The sequence below is a fragment of the Haliotis asinina genome, chromosome 14, assembly GCF_037392515.1.
Source record: "Haliotis asinina isolate JCU_RB_2024 chromosome 14, JCU_Hal_asi_v2, whole genome shotgun sequence".
In the NCBI taxonomy this organism is placed as follows: Eukaryota; Metazoa; Mollusca; class Gastropoda; order Lepetellida; family Haliotidae; genus Haliotis; species Haliotis asinina.
The window spans coordinates 52,378,292-52,402,890 of NC_090293.1; the positions used below are offsets into that span (position 1 = coordinate 52,378,292).

The 24,599-nt window shown below is 42.2% G+C and overlaps 1 protein-coding gene across 1 annotated transcript in view; it reads right to left on the reverse strand.

Annotated features, from left to right (window-relative positions):
• The window catches only part of LOC137260884 (uncharacterized), a 36,946-nt gene that overhangs the window by 658 nt on the left and 11,689 nt on the right, over nt 1–24,599 (reverse strand). Inside the window, exons 7-31 of the mRNA XM_067798429.1 lie at nt 19,061–19,201; nt 17,830–18,255; nt 16,845–16,958; nt 15,996–16,499; nt 15,291–15,425; nt 14,404–14,517; nt 13,658–13,840; nt 12,067–12,165; nt 11,302–11,443; nt 10,749–10,848; nt 10,271–10,418; nt 9,980–10,063; nt 9,403–9,519; nt 8,795–8,992; nt 8,259–8,426; nt 7,142–7,387; nt 6,002–6,194; nt 5,542–5,684; nt 4,734–4,847; nt 4,342–4,469; nt 3,431–3,619; nt 2,847–2,970; nt 1,651–1,743; nt 890–1,038; nt 430–597 (exon numbers count right to left, since the gene is read on the reverse strand). Of these exons, the coding sequence (XP_067654530.1) occupies nt 430–597; nt 890–1,038; nt 1,651–1,743; nt 2,847–2,970; nt 3,431–3,619; nt 4,342–4,469; nt 4,734–4,847; nt 5,542–5,684; nt 6,002–6,194; nt 7,142–7,387; nt 8,259–8,426; nt 8,795–8,992; nt 9,403–9,519; nt 9,980–10,063; nt 10,271–10,418; nt 10,749–10,848; nt 11,302–11,443; nt 12,067–12,165; nt 13,658–13,840; nt 14,404–14,517; nt 15,291–15,425; nt 15,996–16,499; nt 16,845–16,958; nt 17,830–18,255; nt 19,061–19,201 (4,220 nt within the window). The remainder of the gene's footprint in view (nt 1–429; nt 598–889; nt 1,039–1,650; nt 1,744–2,846; nt 2,971–3,430; nt 3,620–4,341; nt 4,470–4,733; nt 4,848–5,541; nt 5,685–6,001; nt 6,195–7,141; nt 7,388–8,258; nt 8,427–8,794; nt 8,993–9,402; nt 9,520–9,979; nt 10,064–10,270; nt 10,419–10,748; nt 10,849–11,301; nt 11,444–12,066; nt 12,166–13,657; nt 13,841–14,403; nt 14,518–15,290; nt 15,426–15,995; nt 16,500–16,844; nt 16,959–17,829; nt 18,256–19,060; nt 19,202–24,599) is intronic.

Genomic DNA, 24,599 nt, shown 5'->3' on the forward strand with positions numbered 1-24,599 from the left:
GGTGGTGGTGGTGGTGATGATTTATGATGTTTTTGTGATTGTCTTTACGGTTTAAATTGAAATCTACTCAAATTTTTATTCACAACACGTTTTCCTCCGTTATTCAATGACAAAGCTGCATCCTGTAATTCTATAAATTGCATAAAAATAAAAATAGTATCCATTACTATGCAGCCTAATTTTGCTGTTACCAAAAGCATAATATATGTTTAGGGACTTACAGTGCAGAAAATGGGACTGACATGCACAATTAGTGCCACTCACTGTCAAACACTCACTGTCAAACACTCGAGGTATATATCGTATATATCGTATATATATATCGTATATATACAATATATCGTATCGTAATAATATGGACACCTATATCGCAATATATTGCAATCCTGTTTTGTCACCAATACAACACAAATTAGCAACGTATATTACCTTGACTACAAAGGTGATTTCATCTGCGACGGTTGCCTGGGGGCCTTGGAGTTCGATTCTCTTGCCCTTGTTGATGAACGTCAGGTCATTGTCACCAGGTCCATTCTTGTAGAAGTACTGGTAATTGAGGGCCTCAATACTCTCGCAGTTCTCAGTATCAAGGAATATCTGCGGAAAATTATGACATTATTAAAATATTCCCCAAATGTTAGATTAATTGTGTGTCCCAGATTGGGTAGCTGAGTGGCTATAGCGTTCACTCCTAACGCCAGAGGCCTGGACTTAATTCCCAACATCATGTGGGCAGTATGTGAAATCCATTTCTCTTCTGTGTTCCCCGCAGTGATATTGCCGGGAAAATGCTAAAAGTGGCATAAAACTCAACTCAGGCACTCAAATTGCTCATGATGTCAGTCACTAGATGTCCTGACTCTCAATAAGACAGGAGTAGAAAGCTTACCTTGTCGTATGCCGTGTACTCTGCAGCTACTAGCTCACAGTTCTTAATCCCCGGGCTGACGGAAAAGTCGATGGCTGAACTACTCTCCTGTTTGTCAGGGTAGATGACGTTGGCGACAAGTCTGTACGTGGACCCTGGGTTTAGTTTCCCTGAACAAACAACACGTGAATTTAATGCCGGGAAGGACCACCGCCTCTGTGGTGTAGTGTCTCCGGACAGCGGGAGGTCAGGATTTATCAGGAATGGGGAGTTAATAGGACATTACCCTCTGCACCCGCCTTCACCTACGTTACGTTTCCATATTTGATATCTTCCAGTGACCACTCTCCATTCTAAGATAAGGACAGAACAGGATCCGAAGATACCTTTATGTGTCGTGTCAGTCAAACATGATCACGTACTGGATGAGGGGAATAAGGAAATGTAATCATATATGTGCTGCGCTGGATTAAAGGGGACAGACTTCCAAAACTACCTTCAGAAACGAAGTATCACTTGCTAAACTGGTTGCTGCCAGACACACACTTATCAGCAGTACGTGATAGTTTCTCGTAACGGAATTCCCTGCATTAAAGACTTACAGATAGTTTACTGATGCTTTTCAAGTATGCCATTTATTGCTATCTTAGTGCAGTGTAAGAAGAAGAAATATATGTTTAGAAAATACTTCACTAAAATACTAGTAGTAAATGCAAGCAAATAGCACTTATTGTGTCAATGTTCACAATATCGCATTGATTTTCGTATTGAAAAATGTCTACCTTTCTTTATCATCAAACTGCTCTGGTAGAACTTCTTGCTTTGTGATAAACTAACGTCTGCTGTGTCAGGACTCAGTTCGATAAAGTCGAAACCTGAAACAAACGGAAAATGCGTTTTGATACTTTGTCCTGATTTCTCCGTCTCTGGCTAACTGTTCTCTGGCTAACTGTTCTCTAGCTAACTGTTCTCTGGCTAATGTACTCTGGCTAACTGTTCTCTGGCTAACTGTTCTCGAAACGTTCGTAGCCTTACGAATTTACTCGTTAAACTCATTCTTAAGAAGACTGGATACAAAATATCAAAATGTAAGAAATTGCTAAATTTGGTATCATTGGTAGAACAATGTGTCCCGAATCTAATTATGTAATACAAATATCAAGTCACCGCTTCATTTGTTTGATAAGTGGCTCCCCCTTGTGGCACTGTCTGTAAGCATGTTATATGTGCACGTTTATCAAGATATTTCAGTACTGACGTGAAATAATGGCAGGCAAATCAATTTCCAAGACAATATGTAGGATTTGACACAGTAATTAAGTTTCTAAAAACAGGAACTTAACAAAAATATCGATTCATCGAAGCAAAACAGTTTGTTTTTTTACAATAGCAATATTTTGTTTGTCCAATTAACACATTGGCTGCGATCAAAGTTAAGAATTCTTAGGGTTACGATTCTGTATGTTTTAGATATTTTTGAGAACTTCACCCAAGTGACTCCTGAAATCAAGTATATCAACACTAGTTCATTAGAGTTACAGAGATCGTATTGTGGTGTCATAAACTTTGTCAACTGTTTTCTTAGTTATGTCAAAGCATTGTCAAAGCATGTCAAATTAACTGATGACGTAAAATAAATATGAAAGTCAGTTGTTGCGATATCTACAATGCAGGTATCGAATGATCTCACACAAGCGAAATCTACCGCGGGGGCCAGTTTGTGATGATAAATTCCAGCAATGGTAGATGCCAAAGTTGTTTCTTATGTTACGCATCAGCGGAACAGAACCTGTCTCTGGTCTGACAAGCAGACGCCTTTACCATCATGCCACCCTTGCATTCAAAGTGTTCAGTGGAGCTGTAGTTACGTAACTTTGTTCCTGTTAAGATTCGGGAAAGAGATTTTACTCATTAAGATGGAAAGACAATGCAATTTCTTGGGACACGTAACAATGTTATTGAGAGCTTTTTTTCTTACCGTCTTCATCAGCCGAGCTAAGCCACTGAAAGGCAACTTCTTGTGTGGTTTCACAACGTGCAACGGCCAATATGACTTCTGATGCGGAATACAAGGTTTTTTCTGTGCTAATCTTCATCTTCACCTGAAATGGTCCAATGACTCACATGTACACAGACACCTCACGCCCTCATGCACCCCAGGCACTTCACATCCCCATGCACCTCATATCACCCACCACACTCACACAAACAGATTCACCCCACGCACACGCACACGCACACGCACACGCACACACACATACAGAGATTCACACCACACACACACACAGATTCTTGACACACGCGGACACACAACGCGCACACAACATAACACCACACACACAAAAACAACACACATTACTCACTACACACACTCCATACTTACATCAATGATAAACACTCCATATTCACATCACAGATAACCCCCAATACTCACACCGCTGATACACCCTCTATACTGACATCACAGATACCCTCCCCACCCCCCACCCCCTCCCCTACTCACATCGCGGTTACACCCTCTATACTCACATTGTAGATGCACCCCCCCCCCCCCATACTCACATCACAGATGTCGCCCTGTACGAACTCGACTGTGACAGATTCCCTATCTGTTCTCCGACTCTCTCCGACGCCCTTGGAGGCGGTGAAGGTGAAAACGCACGTGCCGTCCGTGGCGAAATTCGCTGGACTCAGAATCAAGGAATCCTGTTCGACTTGGCCTGACATTCCACTACAGAGCTTGCTGGGGTCCTAGAAGGAGAGGTTGAAACATATGTATCACATAATCAATAACGTATGTATCACATAATCAATAACGTATGTATCACATAATCAATAACGTATGCAGCGTGCTTGGCATCATCCAGGGTAAAGGTTCCGATAAATCTCCACTATCCTGGATGCATCGACGGCTCGGGGGAATTTTATTTTTACCTTCCCTTGCTGAATCCGCCTTCTCACAGTAGACAGTCAGGTAAACCTTCATAACTGAGTGTGCTAGTGTCAATAAAGACAGCCGCCAAGCGAAGGTTTGATCGCTGTGCTACACAGATTTTGGCGGAAAATCATGTATTGACAGGTGTGATGTCTGTGCTACTCAGACTTGGGGGTGGGGGTGGGGGTGGGGAAGTAATGTTGACAAACTGAGAGGTCTGAAACTTTTAAAACATCTATGCAAGAAGTCCATCTACCTCTTTACAGTTTACAGAAAAAGCTGACGTGAGTTATTAGACTCCATGTGATCGGTACGCAGACGGTAGAGTCAACAATATGACGGCATTCACATTCTTAACTTGAATAAAAAATGCGACATGAGATGAAATCAAGTGAGATTATTGCAGTACGTGTGTTTTAGCGTCTGTGCCAGATCTTACAGTGGATGCGGATTTTTTTCGGAAACGGAGTGGGTGTTGTGACTGTTGTTGCCTTTAGTATTGCTGAAAATGCATTCAAAAGCGTCAAAGGTATGTTACCTGAAGAAGTACACATGTCCATGTCCGGGTTATCTCCCCTTCCTGGGAGGTCGGATCATCAGGGTCAGTTGCCTCCCCTTGAAGTTCCAGTCGCTCAATGAATGTGCCAACACTTCTGCGTCTGCTGCCTGCGGTTGGAGTGTGTAAGTGAATTTAGTTTTAAGCCACACTTAGCAACACGCCAGATATATGGAATTGTTCTGCACATAATCGAGTCTGGACGCTGCCATTTAGCTGGAATATTACTGACTGCGGCATTAAAGAACAAAAAAGCAACATGAGTTATTTGAGTCTGTCGCCTGTTTGATAAATATTTCACAATGTGTGCTTGCTTTTGGAGAATTTCTGCTCAGATAAGATACGTTTTAAAATCACCTAATTGATCACCTGACCTTTGATTCGAGCTTCAAGGTCTGACTGTACGACGTTCAATTTGACCGACGCTGTGGCCGATACGCTGGCATCGTCAACAGACTGGACAACTACAAAGAAGGTCACTTCTCCAACTGAAAACACAAGGAAACAACGGCGTCAACGAGAGCCGTTTTCTGCAGTGAACGTCCGTTTTTATAATGATGAGAAACTTCACTTTAACGTTCTGTGTCCTTTTCTATCAGTTGACGTTGGATCAATTTGCGTGTGGTTTGGGGTCATATTATAATCTTTGTTTGTTGGGGTTTAACTTTGATTTCTTCTTGTTTGTTTTCTTGGTTGTTTATTCTTGTTTTGTGTTTGTTCCGCATTGCTTATATTCTTAGTGTTCGTCTGTTTTGTTTTTGGATTTGTTTTTGTTTGTTTGGTTTTTTGGGGTTTTTTTTGTTTTTTGTTTTTGTTTTTGTTGTTTTTTGGGGTTTTTTTTTTTGTTTGTTGTTTTTTTTTGGGGGGTGGGGTTTTTTTGCTATACTACCTTTAGGATTGTTTTGGTTTGTATTGGTTTGGTTTGGTTATATTATCACTATTGTTGTTTTGTTTGGTTTGAGGGTTTTTATTGTTGTTTCTGTTTTTGTTTTTGAGCGTTTTCAGTGTGAGTGTGTATTTGTTTCTGTGTGTGTCTTTATCTATGTCCGTGTCTGTGTGTCTGTGTGTATGTTTACTTTCAGAAAGTCCTGATGTATGGGCGACACTGAAGTGTCCCAGCCCATTTTTAACAGTACACAAACGATTGAGACAGATGACCGGTGATGGCGGGGTGGAGCTCACCTGGTAGATCAAAGGGGTTGACGAAGTACTGAGCCCTGTTCGCCCTGTTCAATTTCACACCGGGGTTGTTGGTCGACCACTGGATCACCTGGTTAACTTTAGGTGAACATGTCGACAACTTGATGCCAACATTCAGAGAAAATCTGAAACGAATATGAGAAATTCCATGAACGTGCTGTGCATTGCCTTTGAAGTACATTAATCATGAATTGAATCATAATTGTATTCAAATTCTTATTTATATATCAAAATAACCCCAGTCATTAAATTATTCGCAGACCGACGCTATGAACAACATAACTTTCACCAATATATGTTTAGTCATAAACTCGGTGTTATTGTTACCAACAGTTTTGTCTGATATTAAACAAGCCGCCATATCTAGAAAGTTTGTTCTGAAGATTCAGTAAGTGAGCGAGTAATGTTGGGATGTTTGCTACAGCTATTAAATACCACTTACTTAGACGACCTGTACACCTTCTCGGGGTCAACATCGACCGTAATTTTCAGTTCTGGGGCTGGTGTAGACTTCTTCGTGACGACTCGAGAGGAGGAGCTGCAATGGCGGGCCTGGTTGCAGACTGTCTGCGACACCTTGTACGTCTGTCCTGGCTGGGTATTACGGAGCAGTATGTTGGCGGTACCAGCCCCATCTGGAGGAGTTAGTGAGTGAGTGAGTTGGTTTTACACCGCTTTAGGTTTACTACAGCGAGTCTGAAGTATGTTAAAATAAAGAAACCCACTTGCCATGGATATTTAAACCCTTGATTCCATTCCAATGACAGAATCATAGGAACACCAACGTCATTTCTTACGACTTCTATGATTACGACTTCGTATGTTATTTAAAGCGGCACTCAGGAATATTTCAGTGATATGACGTAGGTCTGTAAATAATAGACCAGTCCAGAGATTGACATCATGAGCGCCGATCACCGTAAGTCACCGCTTACAGTGAGACCGTGCTGCTGGTGATAATTTCTTTCACACAGTATAGACGTGTTTACAAGACAGTGTGCAAGGACTCGGGTAACTGAATCCAAGCTGGCGATGATGACACGTACAGATGATGACAAAGTACACCTGTACTTATTGACATCCGTGAAGGTCCGGGGTAGAGCAGGCCTTCAGCAACCCATGCTTGCCATAAAAGGCATAAGAGGCGACTAACGGGATCGGGTGGTCAGGCTCGCTGACTTGGTTGACACATGTCGTCGGTTCCCAATAGTGCAGATCGATGCTCGTGCTTTTAATCAGTGGAATGTCTAGTCTCGATTATTTACAAACCGCAGCCATATAACTGGAATATTGCAGAGTGCAGCGTGAAACTGGCTGGGTGATAAAACAGGAACTGTATGGCGTCAACAATCGAATCCTTGCAACAAAAGAACTGCACCGAAGTCACTCTTTTGTTTAAACTGTAGACATATGAACATTTTACTTTGCGACTTTTGATTTCATAAAGAACGTCTATGCACTTGCATTACTTATGACTGCAATCATCAACTCGTACAGAATGCATCACGAATAATAGATGATAACCTCATCACTTGGCACCATGGTCTGTGTGTGGCACATGATGACGTTAGACTACACTTACCAATGATAATCCCGTCACTTGGCTCCACGGTCTGAGAGTAGGTGAGAGGATGACCTCTTCTGCCTTGACCGGCTTTCTTGTGACGAAGGTATATATCCTGGCAAGCACCCACTGTGGACGGTCCCTCCATCTCACCGTCAGGCATCGGGGGATCAGACGCAGCTGCGATGGCGAGACTGCCAGCTGCAGCAGCACCATTTTCACCGGCAGCGACTACAACTCCGTTTTTCAGCGTTACCACGGTGTCTGCGATAGGAAACATTAGAGAGTTGACATATATTGTCTTGAGGAATACACTTTCTTAGCTAAAAGGAAATTCTAGTTCGTATTGGTGGTTGATCCATTATGCACCTGTGTTAAGTTGTAGGCGCGTGCAAAGTGCTACATGAGGCCTCTTTCTAAGAGTGGGGAACTGACGATTTTAACAATCTTCAAATCATGGCTCTGGACACAGGAAAAGTGCTTCACATTCATGAACGCAGTCGCATCCAGTCACACCTCAAAGCACCCACTTCCCAGCACCCAGCACCCAGCACCCAGCACCCAGCACCCAGCACCCTGGTGATCCAGCACCCACCTAACACGATCCAGTCAGCACATAGTTCCCGATCACTGGATTGTCTTGTCCAGACTGAATTGATTACAAGCTGCTGTTTAAATACTGCTGGGCGTATGGGCGTGACACAATCCAAAACACAGGACATCAATGAGACACCCGACATCACTCTCAGGACACCCACAAAACACCAAAAAGATACCCGACATCACTTTACCGACACCCACAGACACCAAGCATCACTCTCACGACACCCAAAAGACACCAATAATACACACATCAATCTCAGGATACCCACAAGACACCAATAAGATACCCGACATCACTTTACCGACACCCACAGACACCAAGCATCACTCTCACGACACCCAAAAGACACCAATAATACACACATCAATCTCAGGATAAGCATCAGGACACCAAGAAGACACCCGACATCCATTCTCGGGACTCCCACAAGACACCAGTAAGACACAAATCACTCTCAGGACATCAGGGGACGCCATTAAGACACCAGACATCACCCTCAGAACACTCACAAGACACCAATAAGATGCCCACCTGCTGCGGTAAGGTCCACCTTGTATAAGCAGACCGTCTTGGCAGGATGCCCTTGAGGCTTCATCTCTACTGATTTACCGAGAGCTGAGACGTCAGTGAAAATGTCCGCCGCTGATGTGATATGAGCGGTTGAGATCGGCACGTTGCACACCAGACAAATCCCATCACCTACAACACAGAACAGCAACGCGAAACAAATAACAAATAACAAAAAGATATAAATGTGGAATATATAATCAGTCAAAGCATTGAAATGAAATGACTGTTTAGACTCTGAATACACTGAAACACTAAAGATGCGTATCCTCGACAAATTATCTTTGCACGAAGGTTGTGGGAAAAAAACCATCATGATGACATTCGTGAATATATTTTGTAATACATTTGAAACCAAAACTGAATGTACTCCTCTATTCCTTTTTGCTTTATAAAAAATACATTCTACTCAGAAAGGTCTGCAAACGATTACTTTCACCAATAACCTTTACCACAGAAGCATTACTTCAGAAAATAACGAGGACACCGATTCAACGTACCCAGTCTGTTGTAGCCCACTTTGCACACAGGGGCAGGAGCAGTGACGGTCACTGACACGGACGTCCCCAGAGAGTTGTCGCCGTCAACCGACAAGAAGATGTTGACCTCCCCTCCCTGCCGGGGGTGAAGGATGGTACACTTTCTCGCGCTGCCTGTACCACCAGCTTTAGACAGTTTGCTGTATTTGTCTCCGGCAGCTGTCAGGAAATAATGTACACAATGTATGTGTGAAGTAATGTATACACACCTTGATACAGGTAATACACGTGGGTACTACACACACCTTGATACAGGTAATGGAGATGGGCACTGTATACACCTTGATACAGGTAATACAGGTGGGTACTATACACAGCTTCATACAGGTAATACAGCTGGGCACTATACACACCTAGATACAGGTAATACAAGTGGGTACTATACACACCTTGATACAAGAAATACAGGTGTTCTCTATACACACCTTGATACAAGAAATACAGATGTTCTCTATACACACCTTGATACAAGAAATACAGGTGTTCTCTATACACACCTTGATACAAGAAATACAGGTGTTCTCTATACACACCTTGATACAAGAAATACAGGTGGGCTGTATACACACCTTTATACAGACAGTACAGGGGGACTGATGGGAACCCGGTTCCTGTGAGAGTAATGTCTGTCTTTCCTCCTCTCTCCAGGATGAAGGTACTCGGAGATGCTGCTTCAATCACAACAGCTGAACGGAACACAAAAATAATCCATTGTAAATAGAAACCTCAAATCTGTACACACATGGGAATCAACACATATATACAAAGGAGGATAACTCCTCGCACCTTAGTCTTAAAACTTTACAACATGTAAGTCGGAGATGTTCTGTATTTTTCATTTAATCAAACTGTAGTTAAATTTTACATCACTTCTTCCACGTATAGTTATAGTAGGGATGCAGACAGAATACTGTTAAAACGTCATAAAACCATACTCATTCATGACTTAATAAATGTTTAAAACATATTCTTTAGACGTTTGGGAAACATAAAATAGTAATCTTTAAAGGTGCAGATGTGCGTCATCGGGTGGGGATAGTCAGTTCATACATTTAGTAAACGTATTTTGCGTTTTCTTTGCTGAATGGCATCTGCGTTTGAAAGACACGATCAGTCCGCCGCCATTGACAGATTCAGGCAACTCACCATCAGCGTTCACGACATGGAGGGCTGCGTCAGAGCCAGACCAGGGAGAAGCGGCCGTGCCTCGGTAATGGATGCTATATGTTCCTGAGAACAGAAGATATATATTCTCATAAATTACACCCATTCTTAAGATTCATGAAACATTTGATACACGGGGCAGCCATTTTGTATCTTTGTATAGACAATTGTCTTTGTAAAGCTTCCCATGCCTACAGCGAGACAAGTGTCCCGGTATCTCTGGGAAAACCAACTATCCTTGTTTCTCATTAACCTCTGTACAGTTTCCTATACCTGCAGGCAGTCCAGCGGGGACACTCGTCTTGATTTGATTTCCGTTTCTTGTCACTACAGTCAGTGCTGTGCCTGCGTCAGCCGGGGTGGTTCTAAGCAGGAGATCGGAGCTGGCACCAGTAAACCCAACCCCTTCAACAACCAGGGACTGAAGAACAAACGGCGCGATATCAAAGTCGTGATCTTGTCATATATAGTTTCATTGCATCACCTTTCTAACATTCTAAATCCTGGCACATCAACATTTCCCCTTATACGGACATCAGAGATATTTGAGAGATCTCGAAGCAATATCCTCTGATATCCTCTGTGTCTGTCTCTCTCTGTGTGTGTGTGTGTGTGTGTGTGTGTGTGTGTGTGTGTGTGTGTGTGTGTGTGTGTGTGTGTGTGTGTGTGTGTGTGTGTGTGTGTGTGTGTGTGTGTGTGTGTGTGTTACTGAAGGCCAGTATCTACTCCCATGTCTGACTGAAGTCCTCACCTCTGTGCTTCCATGAAAAACTATGTCGGGGATGACACTCTTCACCTTGATGCAGTCGTTCTTGCCGTTACAGACACCGCAGGAATCAAGTTTGGATGGACTGAGAAGAAAATATAGCTCATGTATACAAATATACGACAAAATATATGGATGTCAACTTCTTCTTTAATGTATGCACATCGTTTCTGAGCTCTTCCTTGCCCCTTCGACAGGTGAATGAGTATGTATACAGGTGTCTCGATCTATCGACACTGACATTTCACTGAAATCCGAGACTTTAGGCTGATTTCATCGGTAAGGACCTAAAATCAAAATTTTCTATTCCAGCTTGATAACCAGGGATTGGAGGAGGGGTTGTCTGGGTATTGTTGGGGATGTGTGATGTCATTGGGGATGGGAGTGATATCACGGGTGTGGGGAGTTTCAGCGGTTGGTGTGAATACTGAGTGTAAATGAATTGTTAGAAAATGCAATTCACTCAAAACAAAGCAAAGATCGCATTAGTACCTTCAAAGTCTTATAATTAATGTTTCCGACTGCCGTGTCGACTCACCCGTTCGGGACTCCGTCACAGTCGCTGCAACTGGAGCCATTGCCTCCACACTCGCCGCACACATCCATCCCTTCGTCGATGCGCACTTTCGTTTGTCCGCTCACACACACCCCACACTTGTTCCTAAAGGCAGCTCGAACACCTAATGACACATGTAGCTACACGGTGAAGAAATATTGAAATTTGATTTTTCAGCAATGTCAAGATTCTCTATAATGACAAATAGCTTCTTTTGTAAAGAAGTTAGCATAAATGCATCGTCATCACCTCACTGACATGATCCGTCCATGATATCACTGTGATATCGCTTACTAATTTGCATTCAAGTTGCATTGTCCATTACAGTATGCTTTGATGTGAGACCGATTAATTGCTCACTCATAAAAAATCTAATAATTACAACAAAACCAACATTTGCAGTCACATTTGCAGGCAGACCGACTCTGATGATCTGCATATTAATTTCGGACACCCGTGCAAAAAAGTCCAAACGATCAATATTTCATTGTTACTTTTTGCAATTTTTACCAGGCGGAGCCATTTGCTGGGAGTACAGCCAGGTAATCAACAAGCGTTTGAACTGGCATACCTGGATGTTCTACCAGCAAATGGTCTCCCCTCGTAAAATAGCGAAAGGTCGCTAATTGATCTTAAATGAAACCAAACGGATGATAGTTCAGACTGACATCCGTGGATGTGTGGTGACTATCATCTTATCGTGTTTTTCGCCGCAAACTAACATGGGATAATACATAAATGTCCAACCTTTTGTTATGCACTTCTTGTCACAGTCTCGCACAGGGATGTCGTCCACGCACCTGCCGCAGTCGTACACGTCATTCTCAGATTTACCCGTGTCTCCGTCTGTGACGTGTCAAAAACAGAATGACAATTATCTCCGATCTAGGAGAAAAAATCTTATCTATATAGTGAAAAGCAGTTTCAAAATTAACTGTTACTCAGTGTTTACTCAGCAAAATGTTGTTTGGAAATTTGACTGGGTGTCATCAGATCGGATTGATGCGATACACCATTTATCACCTGCATGTGTATGTCATCAAACACTTAAGAGCCAGCTTAGATCCTACCAGACAACAGGTGTCAGATAGCTACCCTCAACAGTGTGTGTACTGGCAAATAATGCATGCTTGCTTTTTAAATGAAAACTCTCTAACAGTTGTCAACTGTGACGGTATTTTTTCCGCATAACGACCACTGGATTAACATTTACCAATAAAACACCAGATATCTTGTCAAGTGACAGCTTGGTGCACGCAACAAAGGCTTCAGATTTACCATAACATCTAACAAAGATACCATGACTTTACCATAACGCCTCACACAAATGTCATGACTTTACATTAACACATCATACAAATGTCACTACTTTACCATAACACTTCACACAGATGTCGAATTACTTTACCATACCACTTGACAAAGATATCATGACTTTAACATAATAGCTAACGCAATTGTCATTACTTTAACATAACACCCCACACAGATGTCATTACTTTACCATAACACCCCACACAGATGTCATTACTTTACCATATCACCTCACACAGATGTCATTACTTTACAATAACACCTCGCTTAGATTTCATTACTTTACCATAACACCCCACACAGATGTCATTACTTTACCATATCACCTCACACAGATGTTATTACTTTACAATAATACCTCACTTAGATTTCATTACTTTACCATAACACCTCACACAGATGTTGTTACTTTACCATAACACCTCACACAGATGTCATTACTTTACAATAACACCTCACACAGATGTCATTACTTTACCATAACACCTCACACAGATGTCATTACTTTACCATAACACCTCACACAGATGTCATTACTTTACCATAACACCCCACAACGATGGCATAACTTTACCATAACACCTCACACAGATGTCATTACTTTAACATAACACCTCACACAGATGTCATTACTTTACCATAACACCTCACACAGATGTCATTACTTTACCATAACACCCCACAACGATGGCATAACTTTAACATAACACCTCACACAGATGTTGTTACTTTACCATAACACCTCACACAGATGTCATTACTTTACCATAACACCTCACACAGATGTCATTACTTTACCATAACACCCCACAACGATGGCATAACTTTACCATAACACCTCACACAGACGATTTCCTGGACAAGACACGTGATATTTAGTAGGTTTATCAGCTTCGTCATATGACATGTCTGACAAATATGTCCACAGACACGAAACAGAGAATAGAAACTTACTGTAGCACGCCCCACAAACGGCTTGTCTAACAGTCTGTCCATAGACACGAATCACACGATCAACACTTACTGTAACAGGTGCCACAGACAGCATGTCTAACAGCAGATCCTCCACACACGCCGTTGCAGTCAGGTTTTTTAGCGTCGGGGTCTCCCACACAGCCGCCACATTTGTTGATGCCTTTGTTCTCGGGAACTCCAGTCGTGCCTCCCACACAGAATCCACATTCATTTATCTTTGCGGAACAGGTGCCTGTAATACGCGGTGTTAAGATATACAAAACATCATCACATGCGACGTTAGGATATAAACAGATGAAAAGAGGGACATATAATCAAATGAAAAAAGGTGCAGATGAACAGAGGGATAGAGGGATATAAACAGATGAAAAGAGGGGCAAACGAACAGATGGATAGAGGGCAAACGAACAGATGGATTGAGGGACAGAAAACAAGATGCAAACATAAAAACGACGATTAGGTGTACGAGTCAAAGATTAACAGATGAACTTATAGAGGGAGAGATGAACAGACGATCAGGTAGACAGATGAACATATGATTTGATGACAGATGAACAGGTGGTTAGATGAGAGATAAACAGATGAATAGATGACCAATGAACAGATGTTCAGATGAACAGTTGGACAGGTGGACAGACGAACAGATGGTCTGATGAAAAGTGAACAGATGGTCAGATGAAAGATAAACAGATGAACACATGACAGATGGTCGGATGAAAGATGGACAGGACGTATAAAGAGATAAATAGATGGACAGGTGAACAGACAGATGAACGGATGGACGTATCTACTTACTGATCTGGCAGGTCTCCCCACCAAACAGCATTGTACACTGGCAGAAGAAGGCGTCTCCTTTAGGGCTGTTGATGCAGGTGCCCCCGTTCTTGCATGGCATTGATGAACAGGGTCCTTTAACAAAGATGTGACAACGCATTATTGGAAAAGCCAGATTCATGGACGTCAACTGCTTTATTGTGGATAACACAACGTTTCGGAGCGAGGTAATGAGGTGATGAGGTGATGAGGTGATGAAGGAGCAAGCATACACTCCGAAACGTTGTGTTATCCACAATAAAGAAGTGGATGTCCATGAATTTTTCTTTTTTATGCTTTCCACTTCCAAATGCCCTTCAAAGATTTAACATTTTGAAAATGTCTTCTGTTGTGTGGAAAGGTAGTAATAAATCAATGTACCTAAAGCTGTTGATAATATGCCTTTGCGTGTGTCTTCAAAACACAGGATCGCCGACAGAGCGAGTAAAAGATTAGTATGAAATCGAAGGGTTAGTGATCTTAGAGCAACAACATAATATTCGGCTTCAGGGAATGGGATCTTTATCTGTGTGTGCTCTAACTGGACAGACCCGTGAAGATCCGGGTTAGAACTGGTCTTCAGTAACCCATGCTTGCCGTAAGAGGCGACTAACAGGATCGGGTGCTCATGCTGACAACCATGGGGCTGTCTGATCCAGGCTCCATTATCTACAGAGAGCTTCCACATAGCGGGAATATTGCTGATTGCAGTAATATTCTTCAGGTTCCCCAGGGTCGTTTTTTTATGTCATTTACGGTGCATGGTCCTCTAACTGTCCTTGCTGTTCTTGGATGTATGGATCAACGGAGGAATGGAGGATGGATCATAGAGGAAGGGGTCTGAAGGGAGACAGCTGTGTACAACTCACCTTTCTCTTCAGGTTTTTCACACTTATCTCCCGTGACACCCGAAGGACACACGCACATGAACTTCTTTTCAGACTCGGAACGGACACAAGAGCCGCCGTTCTGGCATGGGTGTGACAGACAGTAGCCAGTGGGACCTGAAACATTCAGCACTGTATACTTTGGGGAAATGACCCTGGTGGAAAGCACGTCCACGGTCGAGGAAGGCCCGGTAATCAATGTCGCCTTGATTCGGTTTTGATGTTTGTCAATAACAGCTTTTCTAAATATCTACGAGTCTCATCACCTCGGACCTAAGCTATTTTCACGCAGAATTAAGAGTATTTACGGTATCAGTGTACTGATACACATAAGCATGTTTCTGTGTCATCCCCAAAACAAATGTCTCTATTTCACAACATATCACACTTCTCACATTTCAGCTTCCAGGAGATATGTGAAGTGCATTCCTGATGACCCTGTCCGTCATATTGCGACAACATTCCTAAAAGCGACGTAAAACAATACTCACTGACCCCTGGATGGATGACTTACATGTACTTGCCAATAACCGACAAAGATATTGTAAGTGACATTGAAACACTCAACACACATCTAGCTGAACCAAAGACAAGGTACTATATATATTTGCATCTAATTTTAAGAGTCAAAATATACAGAAAAAACTCAAATGCGAAAAAGGTGGAAGTATTTCAGATAATATTTACCCATATACGCTGCCACATCTGCCCTCACAGAAGCGCTGAAGGCGTCATAAAGAGCCCTCATACGGACTTGCATGGCTGTGTTCTCGTCTTCACTCCTACCCGAATCCTTCAGTACATTCATGAGACAATCCACACCGTTGTTCAGGTCGGTGAGGCCCTCGTAGCTGTTCAGGTAGTCGTACAATGCCTGCACTCCTTCCATCACTCCCTTCACAAAGGAACCGTCAGACGCTTTTACATAGCCCATCATGGTACAGTCACCCAACGTGACTTTGGTCTCTACAGTCGTCGAGGTGGGTGGTTCATTAGAGATGTCGCTCAAGGTAGGTTTCCTCAACCAAGACCCTTGGAATGGTGTTAGACCCTGCGAAGCTGCACACTTCACCCTTTCAGGCAGTTTGCCGTTGTCCAGAGCGTCTGTCAGGTTCTTTTCGTGCATATCAATGCATTTTTTGATGGCGTCCTTTTCTACACGTGTCAAGTTGGACGGCAATTTCGTATCAACTGTAAAACATTTCCCAAATGCAGTAAACTACCTTCACAGTCAACAAGGTTATCAATGAACTGGCGAACTATTTTCTGTCCAAGTTACGTGTCTGTATACTATAGTTGAAGTGCCTAAAACAAACTACAGTTACAGGCCCCTTCGAGTACGTTGAAACAGTAGTTTATCAATAAGACATAACCTAAAAGCATTTACATGAAAGCAAAAGATACAGGTTAGATTAATATTTGTTTATATGGCTTAGCCGTGATACAATGTCATATGTTATTAAACAATTATATGGATTATATATTATATTAAGGGTAACATAGACAATATTCCACACGGTATATCAATACACTTACCGAAAGGTGTTTCACAGTCCTTGCCGGTGTACAAGGCTGAGCAGGAACACATATAGTCACTGCCTTGTGGAACACAAGAACCTAGGTTTTTACACGGCATCCACATACACGGACCTGTAATGGACAACGGTAAAACTTAATGTTTAGGAACCCACGTTCTCAAATATATACCACACAAAAACGAGCATCCAATTGCATTGCGATGTTAAACAGGGCCTTGTTCCACAAAACGATCTTAACGGTATGGTGACCTTAGTTCAATTCTGTAACATTGTCCTACGGTAATCGTAACGTTAATATCCCATTGTGGCTATAGGCCATGACAGCACCATTACCTGTTCTCACTCTTGGAAAGATGGATATACTTAACGTCTTTTGAGTTAGCAACAGCCCACGTTATAGCAACTCTGGCCCATTTACTTCTGAATATTGTTGGTCATTTCATCATCATATTTTTTCAATGATCGAAGGCATGTATGGGATGTTGAAGATAAATTTTAACACGGATCTTAGGCTTTTCTTGAATAATCTCCACAGAACGACACGGACTGATTAGATTTAATGTCTTCTTCGTATATATGCTTCGATGACTTTGAGTGAGTATAGTTTTAAGCCGCCTTCAACAAAATAACAACAGGCTTTACTTCTTCTGCCATGTACTGAATCGAACCCGGGTCTTTGGAGAGACGAGCGAGCGCTTTAATCACTAAAATACCCTACTGGCATATATACTAAAATCAGTTTCGTTTAGAACGTCTAAACCGATTTATTCGATTGTTATTGATTAATGTGAGTATAGGTCGTTCTTTAACTTACCCCCTAATGTCATAAATACTGCTATAAATTTCGATTCGATGATAAAAGCCGAAACTACTACTACTAATTTTCATGATCTAACTTTATATGATGTCCCTAAAGGTTCACATTTTACCCTCTACAGGTCTGGAAGTATTCTGATTTCAACAATGAAAATGAATGAACTCACCGGCACTTAGAATCATACTGACGGTTCCTGAAATTGCCCCATACAAGTGGTCAAACCATTCGGAAACGTTGCCAGTTGTCGCAGGAAAAATGGACACGATACACGCCTTGGCTTTCCTAAGTTCGTCCAAGTAGTCGTCGCTCGTGAGAGTTGCTGCAGCGTCGCCCAAAACCTTCATCATTTCAGCATGTGTGAACGTGGTCTTTGGGACGTTCTCACAACTTGAATTCAAAGATGGTGGTGAGGTGAAATCATCAACGACCGCCATTGCTGACATGTGGGTGGTGGGATATTCTTTACCCATTTGACAAAGGACTTTGTTAACTTCAGCTAGTGCCCCTTGAAGACGTTTATTCAAATCTGCTATGCAACCACCAATGGCCTTTTTCTGTTCTGGAGTGAGATCCACTGGTGTCATTTCGGTCCCTGAAATATCATAAGTAATATATGTTGAAACTTTCATTAAACTTTCTATTCAGCACCATAGCTGGAACATTTAGATCAGTGACACTCACTGGGCATATCCTATGGATACCTCTACAAGCGCTCCGCTATCCCAGGGTATTGTTCGAGCGGTACATTACTTTGTTCTGGACTGTACTTCTTTGAGAAGAAGTAACTAGCGTTGGATATGTATCATTAAGAAATAAACCAGATACAATATGATTATCTAGGTGTGTGCTGCAATAAATTAAATACTCTGACACGAATGTGTTTTACTACCAGATTAATGATTACTGATTACTGTAAGAAAAATTACTCGCATCTGTGTAATGATTTCTATAGAAACCTTGAGGCTCACATGTGTCATGATTGCTATAAGGAATAGGTTCAAGATGCCAATAACTAACTTATTGCAACATTTTGGTTAAGGATTAATCGAGGTATTATTCATAACGATTAATTCTAATCACTGTTTAGGGGATATTTTCAGTGTCATCAAATACATTTCAGTACAGGAATTATATGACAGTATTTATTACTTATGTCCTCTTATGCCCACTGGCCAATAACGACCTCCCTTTGTTACCTGTGGCGGGGCAGTGGGACAGATAGTCTAGAGAAGAAGATCCCAGTTCGATTCCCCAAATGTGTACAATGTATGAACCCCAGTTCTGGTGTCCGTCGCCATGATATTGCTGGAATATTGCTAAAAGTGACGTAAAACCATACTCACTCACTCACTCACTCACTCACTCACTCACTCACTCACTCACTCTCTCTCTATTACCTGTGAGTGGGGGACGGCACACTTGTCCACAGCCGTTGGAGCAGCACTTGTGGTCAAACGGACAGTCACTGTCGCCAGTACACATGGTGACACAGCCGCCAAACGTTGCCGGTGTCACTGCCGGGCACATTCCGGGTTTGTCTGCAAGTAGGTCACGTGTCATTCAATTACATAATGATAATAAGAATATTTATTTAAGGGAATTTTTTATAGCACTTGTTCCGCATCACTGAGGGACATGCTCAAAGTGCATCATATCATAATCTTATCCCAAGTGATATGTCGCTTTCTCATTGGCCCTAGTCAATCAATGTACCCGCTAACAGCCGAGTAACATTTTCTCTCTATTTTACCAGAGGGAAATGTCGAACTGTGAGAATTCCTTTGGTACTCGGTGTTGGTGGTTTTGGACTGTTGCCTAACTCTGGTACTCCTTATTATGGACCAATACCCATCCTTCAAAATTAACATAGAGGTGTTCGATATGATAAATACGTTGTTCACTGGTCGGGCTCAGGGAACGTGAACACACATCGAGAGTACATCATTTCATGTCTCCCCTCGTGAGCAAAGAAACCTCTTACAGTGCACACAACAGTTAAGACAGTTAGTGGTAGCGTCGGAAGAGGTAAGTTTTAGTCCCGATTAAAACACAGATATCGAAGTTGTACTCTTGATGTTTCTTTCTGGGAGAGAGTTCCATGATGAAGCAGCTGCATGAGAAGGATCGAACTCCGACAGATTACAGCTGGTATTTGGGTAAAGTCAACAACTGTTGGTCAGATGTAGTATCAGCTGTGAGTGAGTATTATTATACGCTTGTCTTAGCAATATTCCAACAATATCACACCAGAAATGGACTTCACACGTTGTACTCATGTGCAGAAATCGAACCCGGGTTCTCAGCGTGACTAGCGAACGCTTGAACCAGTAGGCTACCCCGCCGCCCCTTCAGCTGTGAGAATGCTGAGGAAGCTGCGATGAAGCTTATCTGGGTGCTGACTGAGTGAGTGAGTGAGTTTTACGCCAATATTCCAGCAATATCACCACGGGGAGCACCAGAAATGGGCTTCATACATTGTACCTATGAGGGGAATCGAACCTGGGTATTCGGCGTGACGAACGCTATCTGAGATACCAAGCCCTGATTAAGGTTTCTATACATATACACTGCAAAAGGCACTCTGTCCAGATAATGTACCACCAAATCCTTATTTCTTAATACTATCAAGTAAAGACTTTCTCTACTTTCACAGAAAGGAGAGAATGGGAATGCACGTTGTTTTCCGACCACGTCGTACGGCTACAACGCTGCTGAAAGCGGCGTGAAAATATAACGTGTTCATGTTATAACCTGAATTCTACAATCAACTCGGCAGAAATTTCTAATGGGTGTGGACGAGCTTAGTCGTCTCTGAAATTATCATATATCATACATCGTACATAACATACTATGAGTCCAACTACCTATATTTACACCAATATTTTCATCGGGTTTCCATGTTAACTAGTCTATCAGAAACATCTGGTGTTTTTACCCTCCTCCTGCCATTCAGCATCTGACTTGTGCTTCCAATCATTCGGAACTGTGTACTCTGTGCTAAATTGGTTAAGTTTAATGAAGACAGCATTACAGTTGTACATTCATGCATGACGAGAATGGAGTTATTTAGGAAATTTATATCAACAGCTGAACGTGTGTAAATAAATTCAGTAACCGTCAGACACGTATAGATCACGCTATTGACTGGCATTCTTCCGAGACGGCTTCGCTCGGAAAAACAAAACTTCGATGACGACTTCGTCGATCGATATGAATGATTAATGCAAGTCTGTCACAGCGCGCTTCGCTAGTGAAGATGGAGAGAAGTGGCGGTGTCAACTTACTCCGTGGACATGGTCGTGCAGGTGCTGGAACAACGGAGTGACGTGCTGGGTTTCTCTTGCTAACACTGCATGATTTGTTTTCCCATCGCCACCCAAGCCCACATCGCCAACACCACTAACATTGCAACACCGCCGACATCACCGACAACGCCAGTATCACCAACAACGCCAACATTATCAACACTGTCAACATCGCCAACCGCCGCCAACGACGCCAACGTCCCACATCTTACACCGCTACCACCTCATAACAGGTCAAAAGTTCATTTAGCAGATGAAAGTTGTTAATTACGACACGGCTACCAACGCAGTTTCCACAGAAACAAATGTCATTTCCACCTATGTATGGATGTAAGTGAATGAGTGAGTGAGTGAGTGAGTGAGTGAGTGAGTCGGTGAGCGAGTGCGTCAGTGGCAGTCATTCAATGGGCTTGTCCCACCGCGTGTAATGCCCTATATATCAACCCCATATATCAACGGGGACACCTTAAGTCGACAAGTGTGTGTGTGTGTGTGTGTGGTGAGGTGTGCGCGCGTGTGCGTTCGTGCGTGCGCACTCGCGTTCGTCCGTCTGTGTTGGTTTGGTTTGGGTTTTGGTTTTTTTGTGCCTGCGAGTGTGAGCGCGCACACCAGCATATAGATGAGAACAGTAAAGTACAATTTTTTTAATTCAAGAAAGTAAAACTCGCTTTTTCAGCTAAATACAAGATACAGTATCCATGAGGTTGTGTCACTTAAATGTCCTTTTAGGTGAACTTTCCACCTTAAAGCGAGCAATGTAGCATGAAGATATTGATTAACGATGATTCTTGCAGCCACCGCGCATCTCTATCTAATGTTATGTCGTTGGACAGCTCTCAAATAGCAACCCTTTGTTTACATGTACTTCTATAGTAACGTCCAAACACCTATTGTACGTTTCAAAGTAAATCGACATAATAAACACTGTAAGTCATTCATAGCAAGGTTCAGTTCTTCTGGTGAAGCAGGTCATTTGGTTTGGTGGAGAAAAGAAACATTTGCTTTATTAGATCACGTACGGAAAAAAATGGCTAGTTACACGCGAATAAAGTGTCCACATGCTGGATATAAACAGACAAGGAAATGATAATGTAATGAGAACTATAGTGAATGGCTGCTATTGTATAACTGACGCAGATGGATAATGTAATGTGACATACGTGTATATAACAGACGAGTGCCTTGACTTGTTTGACTGTAATGATATACAACGACTAATACTGTATGGCTGTACTGATCTAATATGGCTGATAATTTATGGTTGTATTGGTGTGATATGATTAATATTGATTAATACCGATCTAATATGGCGAATATTGTAAGAAAATAATCTGGTGATATGGCTGATATTGTATGACTGTACTGATATAAGATGCCTAATGATTGACGATTTGGTGTCTTTGAAGACCAGGCAAAGACCATTCGACCAAGCTGCAGCATATGAGTGCGTAGATGAAACACCCGGATGAATCGTTCCAGATCAGTGTTGGTCACTCCTGGTCTTCCACGTCTGGGAACCATCATGTCTCGAATTGATGCGGGTATATCGATGCCATAATCGAGATATGGTGGACGTTGAAGGGTCTTGCAACGTCAGACCAGGACTTCCTGCTTCCAAACGTCCAATGGCGATATTTCAGTCAGTAGCATTCAATCGTGGCATTGTTTATGTTCGAGTGCGTCGTACAGTTCGTCATGAACTGATGAATTGGCCTTTTATAGTCGATGCCTCTACTTTTATCTCCAACACGCTGTACCTGCATTTCGTGGAAAGTATTTACTGCATGCACTTTTCATGTATCGTTTTAATTTTTAAGACACACACACACCTGTACCTCACACAAACACCTCCCCCAACACACACACACACACACACACACACCATGCCCAGATATACACCTATAACACACACACGCACGTGCACAAACACCTCTACCACATTTCTGTAGGGACTCAGTTATACTACCATCAGACACCTGAACGCTTTGAAAAAGCCAAACTGAATGCAAATGGATGAATTCCTGACCAGTATACTGTTATAACGGTATCTTGACCCCATCAGAACTCAAAGCGATGAGTCAACAAAGAACCTCGGCTGGCAGGTTATAGCGACCACAGCAGTGTTTGGTAGATCGTGAGGGATACGGCAATAACACATCAATACCAACACCTGAACGGCTATCAGTGGAACCTGAAGCTGCATTGAATTCAGAACATTAACACACAAGCCAAACGAATGGCGACTTGCGGTTAGTGTTGACGGTTCCTAATGCCAACAGTTTCGCAAGTTTAGTTTTGTTTGTAACTATGTGCTTTGTAGATGTACTACTGTACGACATGTGTACGTTTTTCAACGTTCCGTCAGAGTACGCCATGATACGATGGACCGCTTTTATGTGCACTGTGTACAAGAAGAAGATAACAAAAAACAACAGATCCAAGCCCAAAGAATATTATTTTGTAGCATTCTGACTTCTTCACCAGCATGTGTATGTGGGGAAATAAGATCGCTGTAATGATACAAGGGTTTTTCTAATCCGGGGACACGATCACAAACTCATGCAAAGACGGGTAAAGTACTTCTCTGAACAAACGGGAGAACATTTGGCACGGGGTAAAGTATCGGGCATCAGTATTATGGAAATTTGGAAATAGTCTCCGAAATTTATTAACGATTATTATTTATTAAATAAGTTCTTGAATGGGGCAGCCATGATAGAACACCATCTCAACAAGAGTCACATTCTGGCATATTACATAAGTTGCATTTAGGTCAACTGGTTGGTGCCTTTATATTATTATTCTACAATTTCCAAGATACCACGTGTCTCATATGTCAACTAGCTGGGTGGTGTATATGTTAAACTGTCTTATCAGTGTCATGACATGTCCGTATGTATACCGCGTGACACGTAAATAGAATGTCGTCTTATCTTATCTTATCTTATCTTATCTTATCTTATCTTATCTTACCTATGATTGATCGCGGGAGGACAGCTCACACGCATTAATCTATCTTTATTCAGCGTATTGCGTATTTACATTATGGAATACTGTGAGGGACATTCGCGCGATCTCGCAATCTCGCACTTTTGGCATTTTTAGCGCATTTCCAAAGGACGAGATCGCGAAAACGCGAAATCGCGAGAATGTCCGATACAGTGTTCCATATTACATAAACCAGGGATACTATATGCAGAATGTACCTCAAATAGGGCTGGGACGGATACTCGGGTACTCGAGTCCGGGTCAGGTACAGCTGGAATCGAGTCCTATTTCAAGAAAATGAGGACCCGGAAAGGTCGAGAACTTTGCAGTGACAATATATGGCAATATGGGCAATATGTAGGGCAATATGGACGACTCTCGTGCTATGTTGACTGTTTGGGCTCATTTCGAGCTTAATGCAAATGGCAAGAGAGCCATATGACGACTCTATGGAGCCATGTTGTGTATTGTGGAAGCAGCAAAACTTCAATGCACAAATATCTTTCACTTAAACACGCCCTAAACATAACCTGTTCAGTACATTGTGTAACTGTGTTCATTGTTTATCGGGTTAGTTCATGACAAGTTTTTCGACAAAAACAGATTAAATTTCATGAAACAGCTTTACAGACCGGAATACATT